Source organism: Festucalex cinctus, chromosome 2 (genome assembly GCF_051991245.1).
Source record: "Festucalex cinctus isolate MCC-2025b chromosome 2, RoL_Fcin_1.0, whole genome shotgun sequence".
NCBI classification, from domain to species: Eukaryota; Metazoa; Chordata; class Actinopteri; order Syngnathiformes; family Syngnathidae; genus Festucalex; species Festucalex cinctus.
In genome coordinates, this window is record NC_135412.1 from 9,985,409 (window position 1) to 10,003,605 (window position 18,197).

The following is an 18,197-nucleotide window of genomic DNA, read 5'->3' on the forward strand; positions in this document are numbered from 1 at the left end:
CTCTGCCATCGGTCGCTTGTACTCGTCTGCGTCACGAGTACTCGAGTACTTGAAAAAATGCTGGTATCGGCCCGATACCGATACCTGGTATCGGTACTCGCCCATCCCTAGATTCTATATCTACAGTGGAACCACCACCTGAACTCTTGAGGACCTGACTTACAAGTTTTTCAAGATACAGTACAGGAAGGTGTTCAGTGAATGTTGTGTGGAATTCTCAGTTGTTATTTATTTATTTTTACAAAATTGAATTTGGTCAGGCAAAATGGTATGACAGTGTGAAGAATGAAGGAGGTGGGTGTGTGTGAGCGTGGTAGCAGGGCAATGCAGGACGGCTGCTGTTGCTATGGTTTCGGGTCATGGCCATTATCTCTGTGTAGTTAGAGCCTGACCCCTTTGCCTCTCTCATTAGCTGAGCGGCAAATGTTGACGGGAAGCCTTACTTCGCACAAATAAGGTTCTAATAGCAGCAAAGTGAACTTGATTTTTTATTTTTTGTGATATAAAAAAATAAACTATGTGGGTCTTGGTGTTTATTGTTGGCCAGTAGGTATGGAGCAGAGAACAAATGAAATTTGCTTTGTTATGGGAAGTTGTAAGAATAAAAACTCCTGCAGACAGTGAACACATTTTAAACATATTTACAGCAGCAGCATTGCAAATTTTTATGCATAAGGCTATCTTTAATTTTTTGTATAAAACATTAATCAGCAAAAGTCACTCTACAGACAGCGTTTGTATCGTCTGCATGGGATCTATAGAACTATTGATAGACCTGCATGCTTGTGGTCAATAAAATTTGCCGGGAGGAGACAAATGCAGCCAGACTGCTCACAACACCTGCAATGAGTTCCCCTACATGCACTAATGGTTAAGCTAATTAGTCTTGTTCATTAATAGGAGAGCTGGCGTGACTTCAGCATGCAAATATAATCTAATACAAATGACATGAGGAAGAAACAGATGTGAGTTCCCATAAGTGTTACCCCAACCTGACTGGGACAATCATACAGACACTTTTAAGCCAATCAAATACACAGGAGTCTCAAAAACCAAATGCCAATACATCTCATTCATTTTTTTTTGTTTTTTTGAGGAAATGTTGACTATCTTTACATGTGTATGACAGTTAAAAAATATTACTAAGAACGCTGACTGCAATGACTGAAGATTTTATGGTGGTGACAATTTGACCAATGAACAGATTTCCATTAATCTTAAAGGGAGGGTCCACCGTTTTCACTCAGGAAAATGCACTATAGAAATACAGGATTTATATCCATGAACTCCTTCTCAATCTACACCTCTGGGCTTCTGTTAATGTGTGGTGGTGATTTTTTTTCTCCACATTTTAACCAAACTGAGCTGGGATAGCAGTTGCAAATGTATTGAACACATTGTCAAAAAATAAAGAAAACACAAACAAAGGATTATCGGATTTCATGATCAATAAAATAAAAATAAATCCTTAACAAAATGCCTATTTTTGCCTTTTCCAGCCGAATATTTTCTGTGGCCAAAAATTCGGTGCATCCCTAATGTGACAAATACACTCTAATTGTTTCAAAGTGTTAATTTGAGTGTCAGTGTTTGTCTATCTATGACTGAAATGTAGTCTCAAATGAATTGGACTAGAAGATTATGCTTACTGCAAGGGACAACTTATATAGAGAATTGGCAAATGTGTCCTCACTAGGGCCATGAGTGAGCTACCCTGGGCCTGAGAACTCTAAGCCTGCTGTGCTAACCATTCAAACTAAAACTGAATACATCAAATGGTTGCACCTCCTAAGCCTGTGAACATAGCAACAAAGAAATCCCACCTTCCTCTGTCTTGGGCGAGCATGCCGAAACAACGCCACAAACATTAACATACGGTACTTTCCACGATGTAAAATCATCTTTCGAGGCATGCCCGGGAGACTACTCTCCAACGTATGAGATGCTGTCTAGGAGGGAGAGCGGATGCTTTTTGGCTCACGGTCAGATGAAGACTCAACTATCCCGTGAGCGAGGCTGCGAGTGAAGAACGCTCAAGATGATGATGATGACGATGATGATCTCCCTTTGAGGTGCAATCAAAACGCTAGCGGGGCTGATGAGTGTGCGTCATCAAACACTCTCTCATTCTCCTGCTATCGTTCTCAGACCGACTTCCTATTCTTGCGAGTGCGTAGGGGAGGCCCAGCAGCTGCAGGTGATTAAAGGACCTTAAAGCCTACCATGAATGGGACAAAGAAGGAAGAAATTAGGAAGCAAAAAGAAAGGGGACAGCGACAGCCCCTCCCGCCCCCATCTCGTCGCCTCACTCTCAATCATGGCAGCAAAGCAGGTCGATGGCGCTCCGTGTTCAATTAACTACCAATGAAGGCAAAAGAGCGAGAGAGATGTGGTAGGACGAGAAGAAGAAAAAAAGATGGATATGGTGGAAGGCAGCTGTGAGCTGAGTTGGGGGGCTGGGGGGGGGGGGGGGGGGGGGGGTTGATCAAAGAGAGGGATGTTTACGTGCGGGAAAGCAACCATCTCTGGAGTGTGGAGGAGCTCATTCGAGAGGGGAGAACGTCTTAACGCGGGAGACGAGATGAGTGGCGTAGCTTAGATGTGAACCGTGCTTTGGCAGGGGGTACTCAGACATGGGAAAGATAATTTAGGAGAATCAACAGCTTGGGGATGGTAAGGCGGTGACGCATGGAGCAGGGGGTGATCACAGCTGTGGGTGGCAGCACAGCTGGCAAGACGTCGTCTCGAATGCAAGAGATGAAGGCGTGCTCTCGATGAAGGCAGAAGGGTGCAGTCGCTTTTGATTGACTCGTGCTCTTAGTTTGTTCGCACAACCATGGTGACTTCATCATTTCTTTGCTTAATACTGTGTAGAACCTAAACAAAATAAAGTGTAGAGGCACTAAGCGCAATCGTCAAACTTAAATTAAATTACTTCAGTTATGCAATTGTTATGGCCCTAAAATGTCTTCCTGTAGAGATGAGTACGTATATATAATGGATGTGTAAACTCTAGAGCAGGGGTCTCCAAGTTCGGTCCTCGAGAGCCCCTATCCAGCCTGTTTTCCATGTTTTTCTCCTTAACACACCTGATTCATGATCGGGATCGTTATCAGGCTTCAGCAAAGCTTTCTGATTAGCTGATCATTAGATCCAGCTGTGCTGAAGGACGGAGACATGGAAAACAGGCTGGATAGGGGCTCTCGAGGACCGAACTTGGAGACCCCTGCTCTAGAGCTTAAATACCACATTTGATTTTTCAAACTGATAGGTCCATCGTATGAATCAACTGGTGGAGTTATGATTAGATTTGAAATAACATTATGAGATTTTTCCTCTCACAAAGTGGATGAAGGCATAATGATGTTCTCAGAACTTGTCCTCCTACGTTGTGTTTTTAACGGCTCATTACGAGTCATGTAGGGTCCGTTTCAAGCGAACACAATGATAAGTGGCTACATCTTAAAATATGCAAAAATGTGACTGTGCAGTGTCGCCAGCTGCTGTAAGAAGAGTTCATCGAAGCCATCGGCGTTGTTCTTGCACTTTCTGGGTTAGTGCTGACAAGGGTGCTGCCACACTCACGAAGGGGTCAGGACGATGTGAAGGGGATTAGGAGCAAGGACAGGTGGTCTTAGGAGAACAGATGGCTGCCTGTTAACCTTCCTTATCCCCAAATGTACAGTACAGGAGTCCGCACGGGTGTTAGGACGTGTAAAAGCAGACAGAACGGCAGATAGACAGTCACACACACGCACATTCTAATGAGACAGACAGCTTTTAGCAGTCCACAGCTGCTTGACCACTTTAAAATGATCACTCTCAGTTCTAGTGGCAACTGCCTTAGGGGGAGAGAACGGCACCCTGACAAAATCCACCAGATGGCAACATTTTTTTTTCTAGCCACTATTTATGTTATATTTAATACAACATAGTAATTTAAATGTAAGGTAAACGTGTATAAACAAACTTGTTTCACAGTCTTCCTAGTTCTGTTTTTGAAGTAACTTCCTTGACCGGGATACACCCATGCCAACAATCAGTTTGGCAAATCCATATATGTGTGATCAACACCAAGTCAAGCCAAGCTGCAGACTCCTACAGATTTTGTGACATGAACGGAACGATGGCCAATATCAAGCGAACTGAACCTTGCGTTGACATAAAAAGAGGAATGCTAGGATAACCTATTTCACAAGGAATTAATAAAAATGATGAGAAGAGCTTACAAACAGCAAAATAGTTACCAGATAAGTTAGCCCAGCTTCCCCTATTTCTTCTTCTAATACTAGCAATTTCCTATAAAGACAAATATATCATACTAAATACAAGACATTTTAAGCCTTCTATTTCATGAGTATAATAATTTTTCCCATTAAAACCCTGACGTATATGATCTGACACATGCATTGCACAAATAATCCATTAGAGGGCAGTATCACCCAGCTGATGGCTTTTCCAGCGACCTTGCAAGATCGCCCAATTGAGAAAGGAGAGACACCTATACTTATTAATATTGGGAAATGTTCTTTCTGATTTTTGGAAATACTAATATGTGTGATATGTCTGTTTATTGTTATATTTTTGACAGTTATAAATGTACAAATTTAAAGTATTGTGACCGGATGTATCAAATATGACACAAATCAAAAGTCATGTGTGGAAGTTGATTTTAAAAAGACCAATAAATATTCTATTTACGAAGAATCTGAACGTTATCTAACACATTTCATGGTTCAGGCTTTTTATAATGTTAACATTCAACACTTCCATGTTCATTAAAATTTGGTTTACATTACTCCCGCAAATGTGAATTTTGAGTTGTGTGCGCTCAGATTAGAACAATCTTTCCCACAAACCATACCAAGTTGCAGTGGCATCTACAACATTTTCAAGGTGGGGCATCTGTCCAGCGTCAGTTTGGAAATGTGGCACATAATATCACCAGGAGACTTGTCTGTTTTTTTTCATTCTGGTCACATGTGACCAGAATAGTGTAATTTAGTTTCACCTTCTTTCAAAGGCAAATGTAAAACTCCCAACAACCTCAGTTCCTGTATGGCTTCATCTCCTTGCTCATCTACACAAAAGCAGATGATTAACATGCTAGCAAGCTAATGTGGTGCTAAATGATCTCCACGTGAAGGCACGCAGACAGTAACGAATACAGCGCTCCTCAGCCCATGATACCCCCCCCCCCTTTCCCACCTATGCAGGAACATGTTGAATTACCTTGTCGCTAGGCAATTATTTGTCCTGTCCCGACTTTGGAGTGATGCAAATTACTTTAAGTGCACTTTGGTGCCGCCATCGCGATAATGATGATTGCAGCCATGCTCTGACACACACAAATATCCGCTTATACCTTTAGAAAGAGCTTTTGCATCCCTAAAAAAAAAGGAGTACTTTAAGGGGGGGAATTCAAGATGTGACAGCTGACAAACAACTGACTGATGACCGTGTGCTCAAGAAACAAAGAACAGTCACGATAAGAAGGTTTTTCAACCTTTTTCGGGACTGCGCCGCATTCAACTTCTGTCCTTACCGCTTCAAGATGTCATTTCATCAAAGCGATCAAATGGAGGCATTCATTCTGTGCTCGTGATGTAATTACATCTCTGAACCATTGGGTGTCACTCCGTACTTCGCCGTTCAGTGCCTTATTGGGTCATATTGATTCCACAGCCAATGAAAGAGTGGAAATGTAAGGGATGCATAAGTGGTCTCATTTCCTCTTCATTCAGATTGAAATTGCTCTTTGTGTATGATTGTGACTTACATATTGTGCAGCACACACCAGCCGCAGTGCGGGTCCCCAGAGCTCAGGCACTCGCCACACGTCCCGTACTGCTCACATGACTCGATGGGAACCTGGGTCACCTAGAAGCACAAAAGAGTCATAATTGGACTTAGCAACCTTAGCAAACATGGAAAGACTTGAAAAAGAATGTGTATTTAAGCTAGCAAAGAGCAATGGGAAAAAAATGTCCTTTTTTGAGTCGATATACAGCATTTGAGGCAATTTTTCTTACATTAGTCTATCTGTACAGACAATTATGAAAGCTGACGGGTTTGCACTAAACAAAATAAATTGCTGTATTAAAGTTTATGTCAAGATATACACCAAAATGATTTTTTTTTTTGTTAGATACTGTATGTGTATTGTAACTAACAAACCAACCAACAACTATTACTGCGCCAAACCTGTTTACATTCAACTACCAAAGTCAAGTAGAAGTCAAGTCAAGTCTACGTATTCATTGTTGAGAAAGTCCAGTAGCTGAAAAGAATCATCACAAACAAACAAACTGGGTAATGACACATAACTTCATGTTAACCTCATTCAAAATTCACAACATGCTTCCGAGTCAGAACTCAATGATTGATCTGACGCAGCTACAAACAACATTCTAACAGTCGTTAGCATCATTCACATATGATGACATGCAGTTATTTCCACAACTGAAATGATGTATTTGCTGTTGAGCCGTTCTTTCAGTGAACAATATGAATGGTTTGGCTACTGCTTGTATGTCGCTGTCAACTAGTAGGCAACTGTCGCCTTGATGGCCAGCCAGAGAACCAGCAGTGAGCAGCTGGGATCAGTTGGCCTTCAGAGAGCGGTTTCTCATGCCATCACTTGGCTTTGGTCTGCCCCACAGCATCTGTCTACAAAAGGTAGAGACAGTGTACGGGCCCGACTTAAAAAAAAAAAAAAGCACACACAAAAGTGTCTTTTTAGAAGGGTTAGGATGTGAGAACACAGAAACAAGACAGCCATCAAGCTGTTCGTGGGCATGTTTAGTTCTTGTTCATACCAGAGAACACCGTGACACCACTTTAGATAAAAATGATGGAAAGGAGATTTTTCAAAGTCAGATTAACATCTCTCTCCTGTCTGTCTTTCCTCTATTGCCTCGCTGGCTAATGACAACAAGCTCTGACAGAGTTCAGACACGATCAATAGCTCACTTGCTGCTCCTCTGCAATTGACGATGGGTCGAATGAATGGGTGAAAATAGCAATTGGAATGTTTTTGGACTCATGTGCACAAGGCCAACCATGTGAAATGAATTGTGCGGATCTTTTAGGCCTGGAAAATAGTGAGAGCGCAAAGGAAGCAAAATATGTGCTTTGTTATTTTGAAGATGGTTAAGAGGTTTCAATAAACCTAAACTGCATGTTTATGTTAATACTTTATTAAAAACAATTTAGAATCTTTCATGAGCGTGTCACTCCTTATGGCAGAAGCCCAAGACAATGCCCACAAATGGAGGGTTTTTGAGGATGACTAGGCCACTCCAAAACCTTCATATATTTTTAAGCCATTCAGAGGTGGATTTGCTGATGTGTTTTCATTGGGTGTCAAGATGCAGAACACAAATACGCTTCATCTTAAGGTCACAAACTGATGGCATTTTCCCTCAGGATTATCTGGTGAAGAGCAGAATTCATGGTTCCATCAATCATAGAAAGTCATCCAGGTCCAGCATTTTATTGGCGCTTTTTGGGATCTTTTGGCTGACTTCATTTTGCCAGACAGGTTTTACTTAGGCGATTCCTTGATTGAGCAAGTATAGAGGTAAACAGGCTTGGGTGTGGTCAGTGAACATGAACTGAAAAATATGATTAGCCACAATAAAATCTCCCCCATAATAAATGAAGTCATCATTTTTTACTACTGTATTTCATCTTTACCGTACTTAGGTAGGTTACCTTTTTCTGATCTTGACATTTATTTGGCGATCTTCAATATTAAATCAGGGGAACTATGCAAAAAAATAATAATTTTAGAAGGCGTCAAATTTAGACTTCAATGAATCCAACATATACTGCAAAGGATGAGAGCTGACATACGAAACTGTCTATTTAAATCCACGACCTTTCTCTGTAGCAACAAGCCTTCACACTTATCTACTATGTTGCCCCTTTCTCAATATCATATTAAATGTAGTTGACAGCAAACGTTGGCCTCAGCTGTCGTGAAGAACCCTCTTCCAGACTGTATCATATCAGCTTTTTGTTTCATCCTTGCTCCTCATTGGCTCAATAACCCCCCACCTGTCTGAACCCCAACCGCAGCAGAGTGACAAGACTAGAGGGAGGTCTATAGTTGAGAGAGGCGGACAAAGGGGGCCATTGACACCGCGGGACAATCCCTACACTGTGCTGCGACTCTGCCACCGACGCTCCTGTTAGACTAACCCCCCATCACCTCAAGGAGGACTTGCTTGGGGACAAACAGGTGGCGCGCTGTAATGAGTTGCAGACGCGGTCACATCAGTGGCGGAGGCAGTGACTGATGACGAACACGGCCGCCGGCAAACAGCAAGTTGGCAAATTGCAGCAATAACGGTTGAACTCATGCACAGCTTGGTCCAGTTTGGATTATCTAACCAATTAGCAAGACCACTAGTGTTATCCTAGAATACTCGCAACATCCTGTATAAACTTTATTTTAAATCCATAAAGGGTCTTTTCTTACCAATTACCAATTGGCTTAAATCCATCCGTCTTTCTTAACTCCTAACTAATTTGTTGTGCCTATTCATTCCATTCACTCCACTGCCTCATGTTTGCTTATCAGTTATCCGATAATAAACTGATTCCCTACCAGGCGACCATGAAAAATGTGATTTGCTTTTAGTATGACAGCAGAGAAACATGAAAACATCTATCTTGAAAAGCCAATTTCAGTTGGGCTAATGCAATAATTAAAGTACTCCTAAGTGAGGAGTTCGCTGTTGGAGAGTGGGAGAGGTGAAAGTGGAACACAAAAATGAACAGGGGGGTGTTGCAGGAAAATAAATAGTAGAGTTGAAATATAAGAGTATTTACTGCTGTGTAGTGCATTGTACTGAGAGCAGCATGGGCCAGCAGTGCTGTACATGTGGGGAGAGGGGTGGTGTTGGGCGGAATACAACAGCTGTTGCCCAGCACACGCTACAGTCACTCAACACAGCAGGGCTGCACAATGATGCCTCTTCTCCTGTATGTGTGTGCGTGTGCACATAGTGTTATAAAACCTGTTTTGCTCACATCTTGGTTTTTGGGGAAGACATGCAGCAGTGGCCTGCATCACCTCCACTGACCTGTGGGGGAGTGTTAATGAGAGAGTCCTCTGCTTCCAGTAAATTAATGCTAACACAATAACAGCTTAAGACACCTAAGTGGATTTATTTATGTAAGTATTCATTTAGTTATTTTAAAAAGCCGGAGTCCCACTCCTTGGTGGTTAATGGCAACAGAAGGGTTAAAACATCCTCAAGTTTAGGGGCCTGGTCTCGATTATTCACACAATGTGAATGCAGCTTTGAATGTGTTTAAAAAAATACAGTATGTTGTCATATTAAAAACAGCTTAAGCTGGATGCCTCATTGACTTTTAATATGGAGGGAATCTGCTGTTGCTATGGCGAACCCAGCTGGACCAGCCAGGACACTTCTCAGGATGTATTAGAGTTAGCATGAGTGCTAACATTACTGTTGTTGGTAAACGCACACTCAAGGATCAAACTTTTTATTTCATGACATTGTAACACAGATGGAACAGAGGTGCATTTGATTACAGCCTCACAGTCAAGAGTTTCTGGGTTTGCTAGCTCACTTGTTGTGACCCTGAACAGCAAAAGCGGTAGAAAACTGTGTATGACTTCTGTAACATAACTATAATGTGGCTTTGGTATATCATTGGTAGAAAAGTGTCTCAAGGTCTTGGCCATAACATAGCAAATCTTGAGAACATCAATCACAGAAACACCATGTAAGATCTCATTACAACTGGGAGTGAAAAAAAAAAAAAAAAAGTCGCTAACTTGGTTAAGTTGGCCACAAAAACAGGTCTAAATATGGCACATTGGCTAATATTGCAACAGTGAAATATGAGTTAAGCAGCAAAATCCAGTAGTTTGTATCAAGATCAGAAAACAACCAATCACAGCACAGCTTCAGAAAACAGGTGAGCTGTGATTTGTCTTTGCCTGAGCCCTGAGCAACTGTGATGTCATCTTCAATCGACAGCAAGTGGCAAAATGGCCGCCCACGGGATGGATAAAAATGGCTGGATTTTGCTTTATAACTCATATTCCACAAATGTAATATTAATCAGAATGTCATGTTTAAACTAGTGAGGTCACATATAACATGCTATTGTGAAGAAATGTTTAAGATTCACTTCCCCTTTAAAACCATATTTATGTGTTAGGCTCTCTCCGTGTTTCCAAATGGACATTTGCTGCTGATGGATGCTTCAGGCAATATGATGATGCTAATTAGGGGTGTTAAAAAAAATCGATTCGGCGATATATCGCGATACTACATCGCGCGATTCTCGAATCGATTCAATAATCGGCAGAATCGATTTTTTATTTAAAAAAAAAAAATTTTTTAATTTTTTTTTTTTTTTTTTTTTTTTTTTTTTTTTTTTTTTTTTTTTTTTTTTTTAGGATTCACACCTTGAGCATGGAAGAATGTTATATGAACGGCACATTAAGCCTTAATATTTTTATTTTAATGCTGTTCAAACATGAAACAGATTACAACCTCTATAAGACTGAAATTTCAGATAAATAAATAATACATTTTCATATAAATCTTACACTCTACAAGCTTACTGATTAGTATTTTCTAAATATGAATGAAAAAAAATCGCAACAATTGACTTATAAATTCATATCGGGATTAATCGGTATCGAATCGTGACCATTCGTATCGGGATTAATCGGTATCGAATCGAATCGTGACCTGTGAATCGTGATACGAATCGAATCGTCAGGTACTAGGCAATTCACACCCCTAATGCTAATGTACAGGGTTTGGTCACATTAAGATAAGAGATGTAATATATCTTACCCAATTGGTGATTTTTAGGTTCTTCATTACCTTAGTAATCGGAGGTATATTTGATAGCACAGTCGATTTAAAAAGAAAATAGTTTGTGACAGTCCTAGTTTCCAAGTCAAATTTCCACAACGGCTGTTCATACAGTATTGTCATGATAGCGTTGAAGGAAGGCACCTGTGGTATGAAGGTGTTTCCACTGTGGCACTGACAATCTACGTGCTTTTGAGAGAGACCCTTTCATTTGTTTCTGTGTCTTTGTGACAGAAGACAAATGGCTCCATTTCAGCCCCTCCATGCTGCTGCCATGAGACCCGGCTAAGGTCCGCCGCGGCTCAGTGATGGATGGCCGAGCGGTGACAGCCGAAAAAGAGAAGAAAGAGACAGAGAGAATAAAGGTGGATAAAGGAGGGCTGAGTGAAGTGGAAATGTCCCATGCTCTGTTGTTGTGAGACCTCCTCTATGTGGTGCCAGATGTGACTCTCTGTGATGAGGAGACGAATAGAAGAAGAAGAAAAAAAAAATCCCACTGTCAGCAGTAATGCGCAGGAAGCTATTTTGTGGGCTGTTTCCAAGGCAACGGTCCTGGTTCTAACCTCAGAAACGAGCCCTCACGTACGCCGCTGCACCTCCAACCTCCAAAACCCCTCGGCGGTGCACGGCGAAACAGCTGGCACCTTTGGGATCTCCTTTACCTCCTTTTAAAGATGTATAGACATGCACATCGGCTCCTCCGTCCCACACTCTCTATTTTTAATGAGGGCTAGCCAGGCTACATCGCTGGAATGAGCAACATCGATCACCAACACAATACCATTTCAGCAGAGAGAGGCGAGTGAGGCTGGAGCGTATCAGCGAGTGTTTGCAAAGGACGTAAGCACAAAAGAAGAGCAAATACTCCCAGTTCAGAAATCCAAGGGGCCCTAAAGTCCCCCATGGCCCCTGAAGGCAGCATTTTCCTACTTTAATCTCCGCTCGTTATCCCACTGAGAGTCCAGAGGACAATGGCCAAATCTCCTTATGTCAACACATCCTCCCTCTGCCATGCTAGCGAGCATCTCGTTGGTGCCTCGAAAGATGTGCTAAGAGTTTTGAACCTTCTGGGAAATGAAAGAAAGTCACTGGAGATCCATCCCAAATGATTTACCTACAGTAAAGATCAGTAGCAGCCTATAATTATGTGCTTATTGCTTATAGAAACTGCAACGTACAACAGATCAGGCAGATACAAACCATCCATCCATCCATCCATCCGCTTATCCTCACTATGTAGAGTCACTGGCATGCTGGAGCTTATCCTAGCTATTTTTGGGCAAGATGGTACAACCTGAACTGGTCGCTAGTGGATCGCAGGGCACAAATAGACTAGCAACTATTTACACCAGGGGGTGCCCAAGTTTGGTCCTCGAGAGCCCTTTTAAAGACTCTTTTCCATGTTTCTCTCCACCAGCACACCTGATTCATAATCAGGATCGTTATCAGGCTTCTGCAAAGCTTGCTGATGAGCTAATCATTGGATTTAGCTGTGTTGAAGGAGGGAGATATGGAAAACAGGTTGGATAGAGTCTCTCGAGGACTGGACTTGGGCACCACTGATTTACACCAATGGACAATTTACATTTTTCAATGAACCTACTGCACCAAGCATGTTTTTGGAATGTGGGAAGAAATCAGAGTACCCAGAGAAAACCCACTCAGGCACTGGGAGACTCCACACAGGAAGGTTGGAGCCGATTCGAACCGACAACCACTGTTAGGCAGCTGTGGTAACCAGTATATCACCCTTTGAGTTTGACAGACCACCAAAAGCATATTGCTAGCTATGAGGTTTGTTATCCTGAGCCGCACTGTATTTGTTTAAAGAGTAACTATCTGTGGGAACATGTACTATGTACTCAGTACTATTTTGAAAAAAATCTGAACACAAATATATGTAACTTTTCACTAGCTGTCCGCGATCCACCCCCCAAAAAAAAAATGTGCATGACCCACCATCAGTGTTGAACCACAGATGAAGAGAATATTATTACAGTATATTCAAAGTTTAAAGAACATTAAATTGTACTCATGCAAATACAAAAAGGGAGTTGTCCAATTATACTATCAAATAGGGGTGTTAAAAAAAATCGATTCGGCGATATATCGCAATACTACATCGCGCGATTCTCGAATCGATTCAATAAAAAAAAAATCGATTTTATTTTATTAATTTTTTTATTTTATTTTTTTTTAAGAGCTCAGAATTGTTCATTCGGTAGTCTTACCGATTCAACGTCTTATCATCATTGCCTTTTTTTTTTTTTTTGTGTGTGTGAATCGATTTTTAAACTTCCATTTTTAATGGAAAAATATTCAACAAAACGTCTGACTTCGGGTTAGGATTCACACCTTGAGCATGGAAGAATGTTATATGAACGGAACATTAAGCCTTAATATTTTATTTTAATGCTGTTCAAACATGAAACAGATTACAACCTCTATAAGACTGAAATTTCAGATAAATAAATCATACATTTTCATATAAATCTTACACTCTACAAGCTTACTGATTAGTATTTTCTAAATTTGAATGAAAAAAAATCGCAACAATCGACTTATAAATTCGTATCGGGATTAATCGGTATCGAATCGAATCGTGACCTGTGAATCGTGATACGAATCGAATCGTCAGGTACTAGGCAATTCACACCCCTACTATCAAAGTAGCTTATGTTGTGTTGTCATAGCAACAGCCAAAACACTACACTCCGTAGCCCGTAGGCAGTATCTTATTTTGAAATGGAACCATCAGAAAGCCCAAAACGGGTCACAGTACTGCCTACGGGTTAATGTAAGCCAGTGTAGTCTAGAAATCATTTGATGCAATTCACAAGCTATTTACAAGCTAAATGATTTATAAAGCTAATTTTGTGCGGTGTGCTTTAGAAATGAACATTTCACAATGTTTTGTAAGCCTTATGAAACTGGATAAGGGAAAAGTTTGGCCTTGGGAGGAGTGTTGAGAAGTTCTTCGGAAACGTCGTAGCCAGTCCAAGGATACATGGCCTTGAGATTCATCCCAATTAAAAACAGGCATATGTGGTGCGAGTCCACTGATCCCGCCGTGCCACTAGCATGTTTGCTTCCAAACCACATTGTGGGAGCAAATGTGTAAAAATGTCATTTACGGAATCCACATATGGGCAGAACACCAGGACATAAAGATCCAAAATATAACAAAGAAACTCAGTGTGAGGTCGGAAATGTAACTGTCTCCCTGCCCGCAGACAGCTCTGTTTCCCACTACAAGGAAGTGCTTTCACAGTGTTGCTGTTGTCGATGTCAGAGGGCTCGCTGACAAGCTGTTTGACACAAACACATTTTGTCTCGAAAAATATACAGCATTGATTTTTGTGTGTGTTCTGCTCTTATTAAATTGCAGTGTGCGAAGTCAACATAAGAGAAGGTTAGAGAATTCAAAGGTAAACAGTACAATTGTGAGGTCTCCCTTAAGATTTGTTATGTTAGCAATGCTACAATGATCACATATAGACAAACAAGCATTCACAATCACAATCCCACCTATGGACAATATGGAGTTTTCCATTGAACCTAACATGGACGTTTTTTGAGAGAAAGCAGCGAACCTTGACTAGTAAGATGGAGCCTCTTTTGAGAGTCTGGTTACATGTTGAACTGGTTGCCAGTCCATCATGGCACATTTAGGCAAACTCCATTCACAATACTGAGAAACAGATTTGTACACTTAAGCAGATCTACGTGCTTGCAGCTCAAAATGAAGCAGTAAAGGTGTAGGTGGAAGTGCATACATACAGAACAAATAAATGCTATTTCAATTATTATATGTATAGTATTGAAATTGCTTATGATGATGATGGACAATTCACCTTATTGTTTCATATGGGATCATTTTTTTCTCACATATTGTACATTTGATCCATAAGTGCCTATTGGTTTTGATTTATGAGTGCCCTGTAAAGGGTTAAGTTAGCTCATACTGAGGTGAGACCACATTTCAAAATGATATGGTTGGGAAAATGAGAGCTTTTAAACCACTATTGTGACTGCCAGCTACTTTGGTCTTTTTCTACTCTACATAACCAAAGGGTAACCAGACATACAGTACATGTGGATTTTGTTCATTGAATTTGGCCAAGGCTTCAGGATATGAGTGGAAACATCAGCCAGACAGAGTTTTACTTATTTTTTGTGGTTTTCAATCCAAACTAACTTTCATGAAGCCACCAGATCCCTTCCTTCCTTTCTCGCTTCCTTTCCCGCGTGGTGACTAATTAGAGCTGATGTGAGTGAGCGTTATCTCACATTACTGGATTGATCAACAGGAGGTCCCTGTCGAGTGTCCAAAAGTCCACTCTCCAAACTTTGGTTTACCTCTCAAATTCACTTCCATGCAAGACAAGCCCACAAAAATGTTATTTCGATGCAAAACAAGCACAAATACGTTTTGGAGGGATTTAGGAAGTATTGAGCGGCTGCCAAGCCAACGTCTCATGAGAATTTAGTGCCTCCTCTTGGCACGGCAAGAATTGTGGGGACTCAGAGTGGAGGAAAAAAAAAAAGGTAGGAGGGACCAGACTTCGGCCCCACTGACCGCCGCTTGAACTCGAGGGACAGTCCCACATTAATGCTGACCTTCTGGTCATGATCGTGAATATGAAGGGATAATAATACAGTTCAATGTGTTCTGCTGACTTCTATGTGCACTCATTAGTGTCTCCTCTCATCTGGGCCCAACTCTGTTCTCTCTTCCCATGTCCATTGTCCAACATTAGAATTTCACAAAACTAACACTAAAGTCAGCACTCCAAAAACATGAGATGCAAACTCATTTTGAAAATTTTAAAAGCCAACGTAAATAAATGAAGGACTGAGGAAAAGAGTAGAGAGAAGATAGAAGAGGAGACACAGGACGAGAGATGGAAGGATATCCATGATATAAAGATTAGACATAGGGAGGCCCATTGGGAGAAATGGGAGTTTACAAAAAAAAATGAGACGGAGAAAAACTAGACAAATAATGAGAAATAGGAGAAGTCACAGACACAGGTGGAGATAGGGGAAGAAACAAGATGGGAAATAGAATACGTATGAAGAGATGCAAAGGAGAAATAGAGGAGACGCAAGGGAAGACACGGGAGGAGACGTAGGAGGAGATGCGGGCGGCGGGGTAGAGAAAAGCAAATGGGAGGAGACACAGGAGAGTAAGCAAGATGAGACAAGTTGATGCCCATGGGGAGACACAGAGACCCAAGCAAGGCTGTAAGTGGGAGTCAAGGCTTGGGGGACACAGAATAAGTCCAGAATAGAAGACGTACCATCGCAGAGGAAACAGGAAAGCGAGCAAACGAGTGATGAGGAGACACAGAGTGTATAAAACAATAGAGTGAATGAATCAAGCAGTGTGGAGTATAAAAAGTCAAAGCGGTCGATGCAGTCAGGAGCGTATCAATTATTTATGTCCTCCATCCTCTTTTTGGACAAGCCGGGAGTCAGGTTGTACTCCAACTGTGCTTTTGTTTACTGAGCAGATCATCGAAAACCTACATTTTCCCGTCTTCCAATTAAATAAGGCATTCATAATACAATAAAATTAATGGGGCAAATGTCATAGAGTTACTGGATTGACTGACAGCTCTGGTGGTCATTGACAATACTATAACATTAGACACTTAAGCACATTAGTTGTTTAGCTACAAAGCAGTCAAGCCTCAAAAACATGCGTAAAACCCAACGACAACCAACCAACATTCAAGCAAGATCACATCATATCTTGTTTGCGTTTTATGACTTTGTTTACTTACTGACAGTCCGCCCGTCACACATTATTTTCCTCCAGCTTGCCTCAGGCTCGGCGAGGGTTAACTCCTGACACCGGAATTTCGATGAATTTCTCGACTGTCTGTCAGTGTGTGTGTCTCGCTCTCGGCGGGATGCCCGACTGTCAATGTGGCTGCTAATGAGGAAGCCGCCAAGGCCATCGCGCATCAACACGCGTGAGAGTGTCTGTATAGGGGAAGTGTGGGAGGGATAAGGGGTCCTCCTTGGTTGACATGGATGTCTGTCAACAAGCAAGTGTATTGATCAGAGGGGAAAGTCCACAGAGGGCCTCGATGACACTTATGTCTGATAGTGTGTATACGTAATTAACAAACTGTAAATGAAGCACACAAATGCTGTTTCCCAATCTTTATAGACGTGTGAAGTTTTCAACAAGTTTGGAGTAATATCTTGAGTGCATCTATGAAATTTGTCTGACAATGAACACTTTGGAATCCTATTAATTGTACATTGTTAAAATTTGTTAGCGTCAGGTTAATACAATGGAGGAGATTTGAACAAATAATTTCTAGTTGTGGATAGAGATGATTGGATCAGCCTGCGAAGAAGCTCAGTGGGTGAGAAGAAGAAGAAGACAGCCACTGATCTCCAGCAGTGAGAAATAAAAAGCCTACATGTCTTTGTTTGGCAGGAGAAGAGAATCAACATAATGTGCCCAAACTGCCTTGTGTGGGTGTGTGCACGTGAGTGTGTATCTCTCAGACAGGCGCTGCCAAATTAACTGCTCCCCACTTGCTTCAGCTGGAATAAATAAGTCCTTCATCTGTGAGTTCTCCCACCTTTCAGGGCGCATTAGAGCTGTTGCATCGGATTTCTGACCCAAATCCCTCACCAAGCTCTGTGGGCCTATCTGTTACCACAAGGTGATACCCTAGTGGTTGTACATATCTGATTTACAAGTCAAGAAGAAGAGTAATATTTCAGCATGCTGCCTTATCTGGCCTGTGTTCTTTCAAATATTCCTCCTGCGATATTGCACAGATATGCTAGACGACATCCATCCATCCTCCTGTAATATGATTGCAAGCATTCAAAAGCAGCTGTTTTTCTCCCAGTATTTTGAAAGCCTAGTCCACAAAAGTCAATCTCATTGCAGTACATGTATTGTACTGCAATGACATGGAAATGATAAGATCCATTGATTGCAACTGCATTCTGATTCTCTCTTTTGACAAAATCTTTTGCTCTAAATGGAGATTAGGGAGAGGTGGAAAAAGAGTTTCCCCAAAACAGTTTGTTAGTGAAAATTATTTACTTATGTTTTCATTTCTAAAACCAAGCCTTTCTTTTTATACCACACTACAGCAAAGGATGGAAACTTAAGACGGCGTATTAGGGCCACGTAGAAATATATATATATATATATATATATATATTTTTTAGAGGGCGGGGACAATATGATGAGAAAAAAAGTGCCAAATTTGCCACTTTTTAATATGGCGATAAAAAAAGTGGCAAATTTGCCACTTATTTTCTCGTCGCACGGCTGTTTGTGTCAAG

At 41.3% G+C, this 18,197-nt stretch overlaps 1 protein-coding gene across 6 annotated transcripts in view; it reads right to left on the reverse strand.

Annotated features, from left to right (window-relative positions):
* The window catches only part of plxna2 (plexin A2), a 374,923-nt gene that overhangs the window by 90,157 nt on the left and 266,569 nt on the right, over positions 1 to 18,197 (reverse strand). For all 6 annotated transcript variants that reach the window (XM_077512747.1, XM_077512745.1, XM_077512746.1 and 3 more), the window contains one exon: positions 5,780 to 5,880. In XM_077512747.1, coding sequence (XP_077368873.1) covers positions 5,780 to 5,880 — 101 coding nt within the window. The remainder of the gene's footprint in view (positions 1 to 5,779; positions 5,881 to 18,197) is intronic.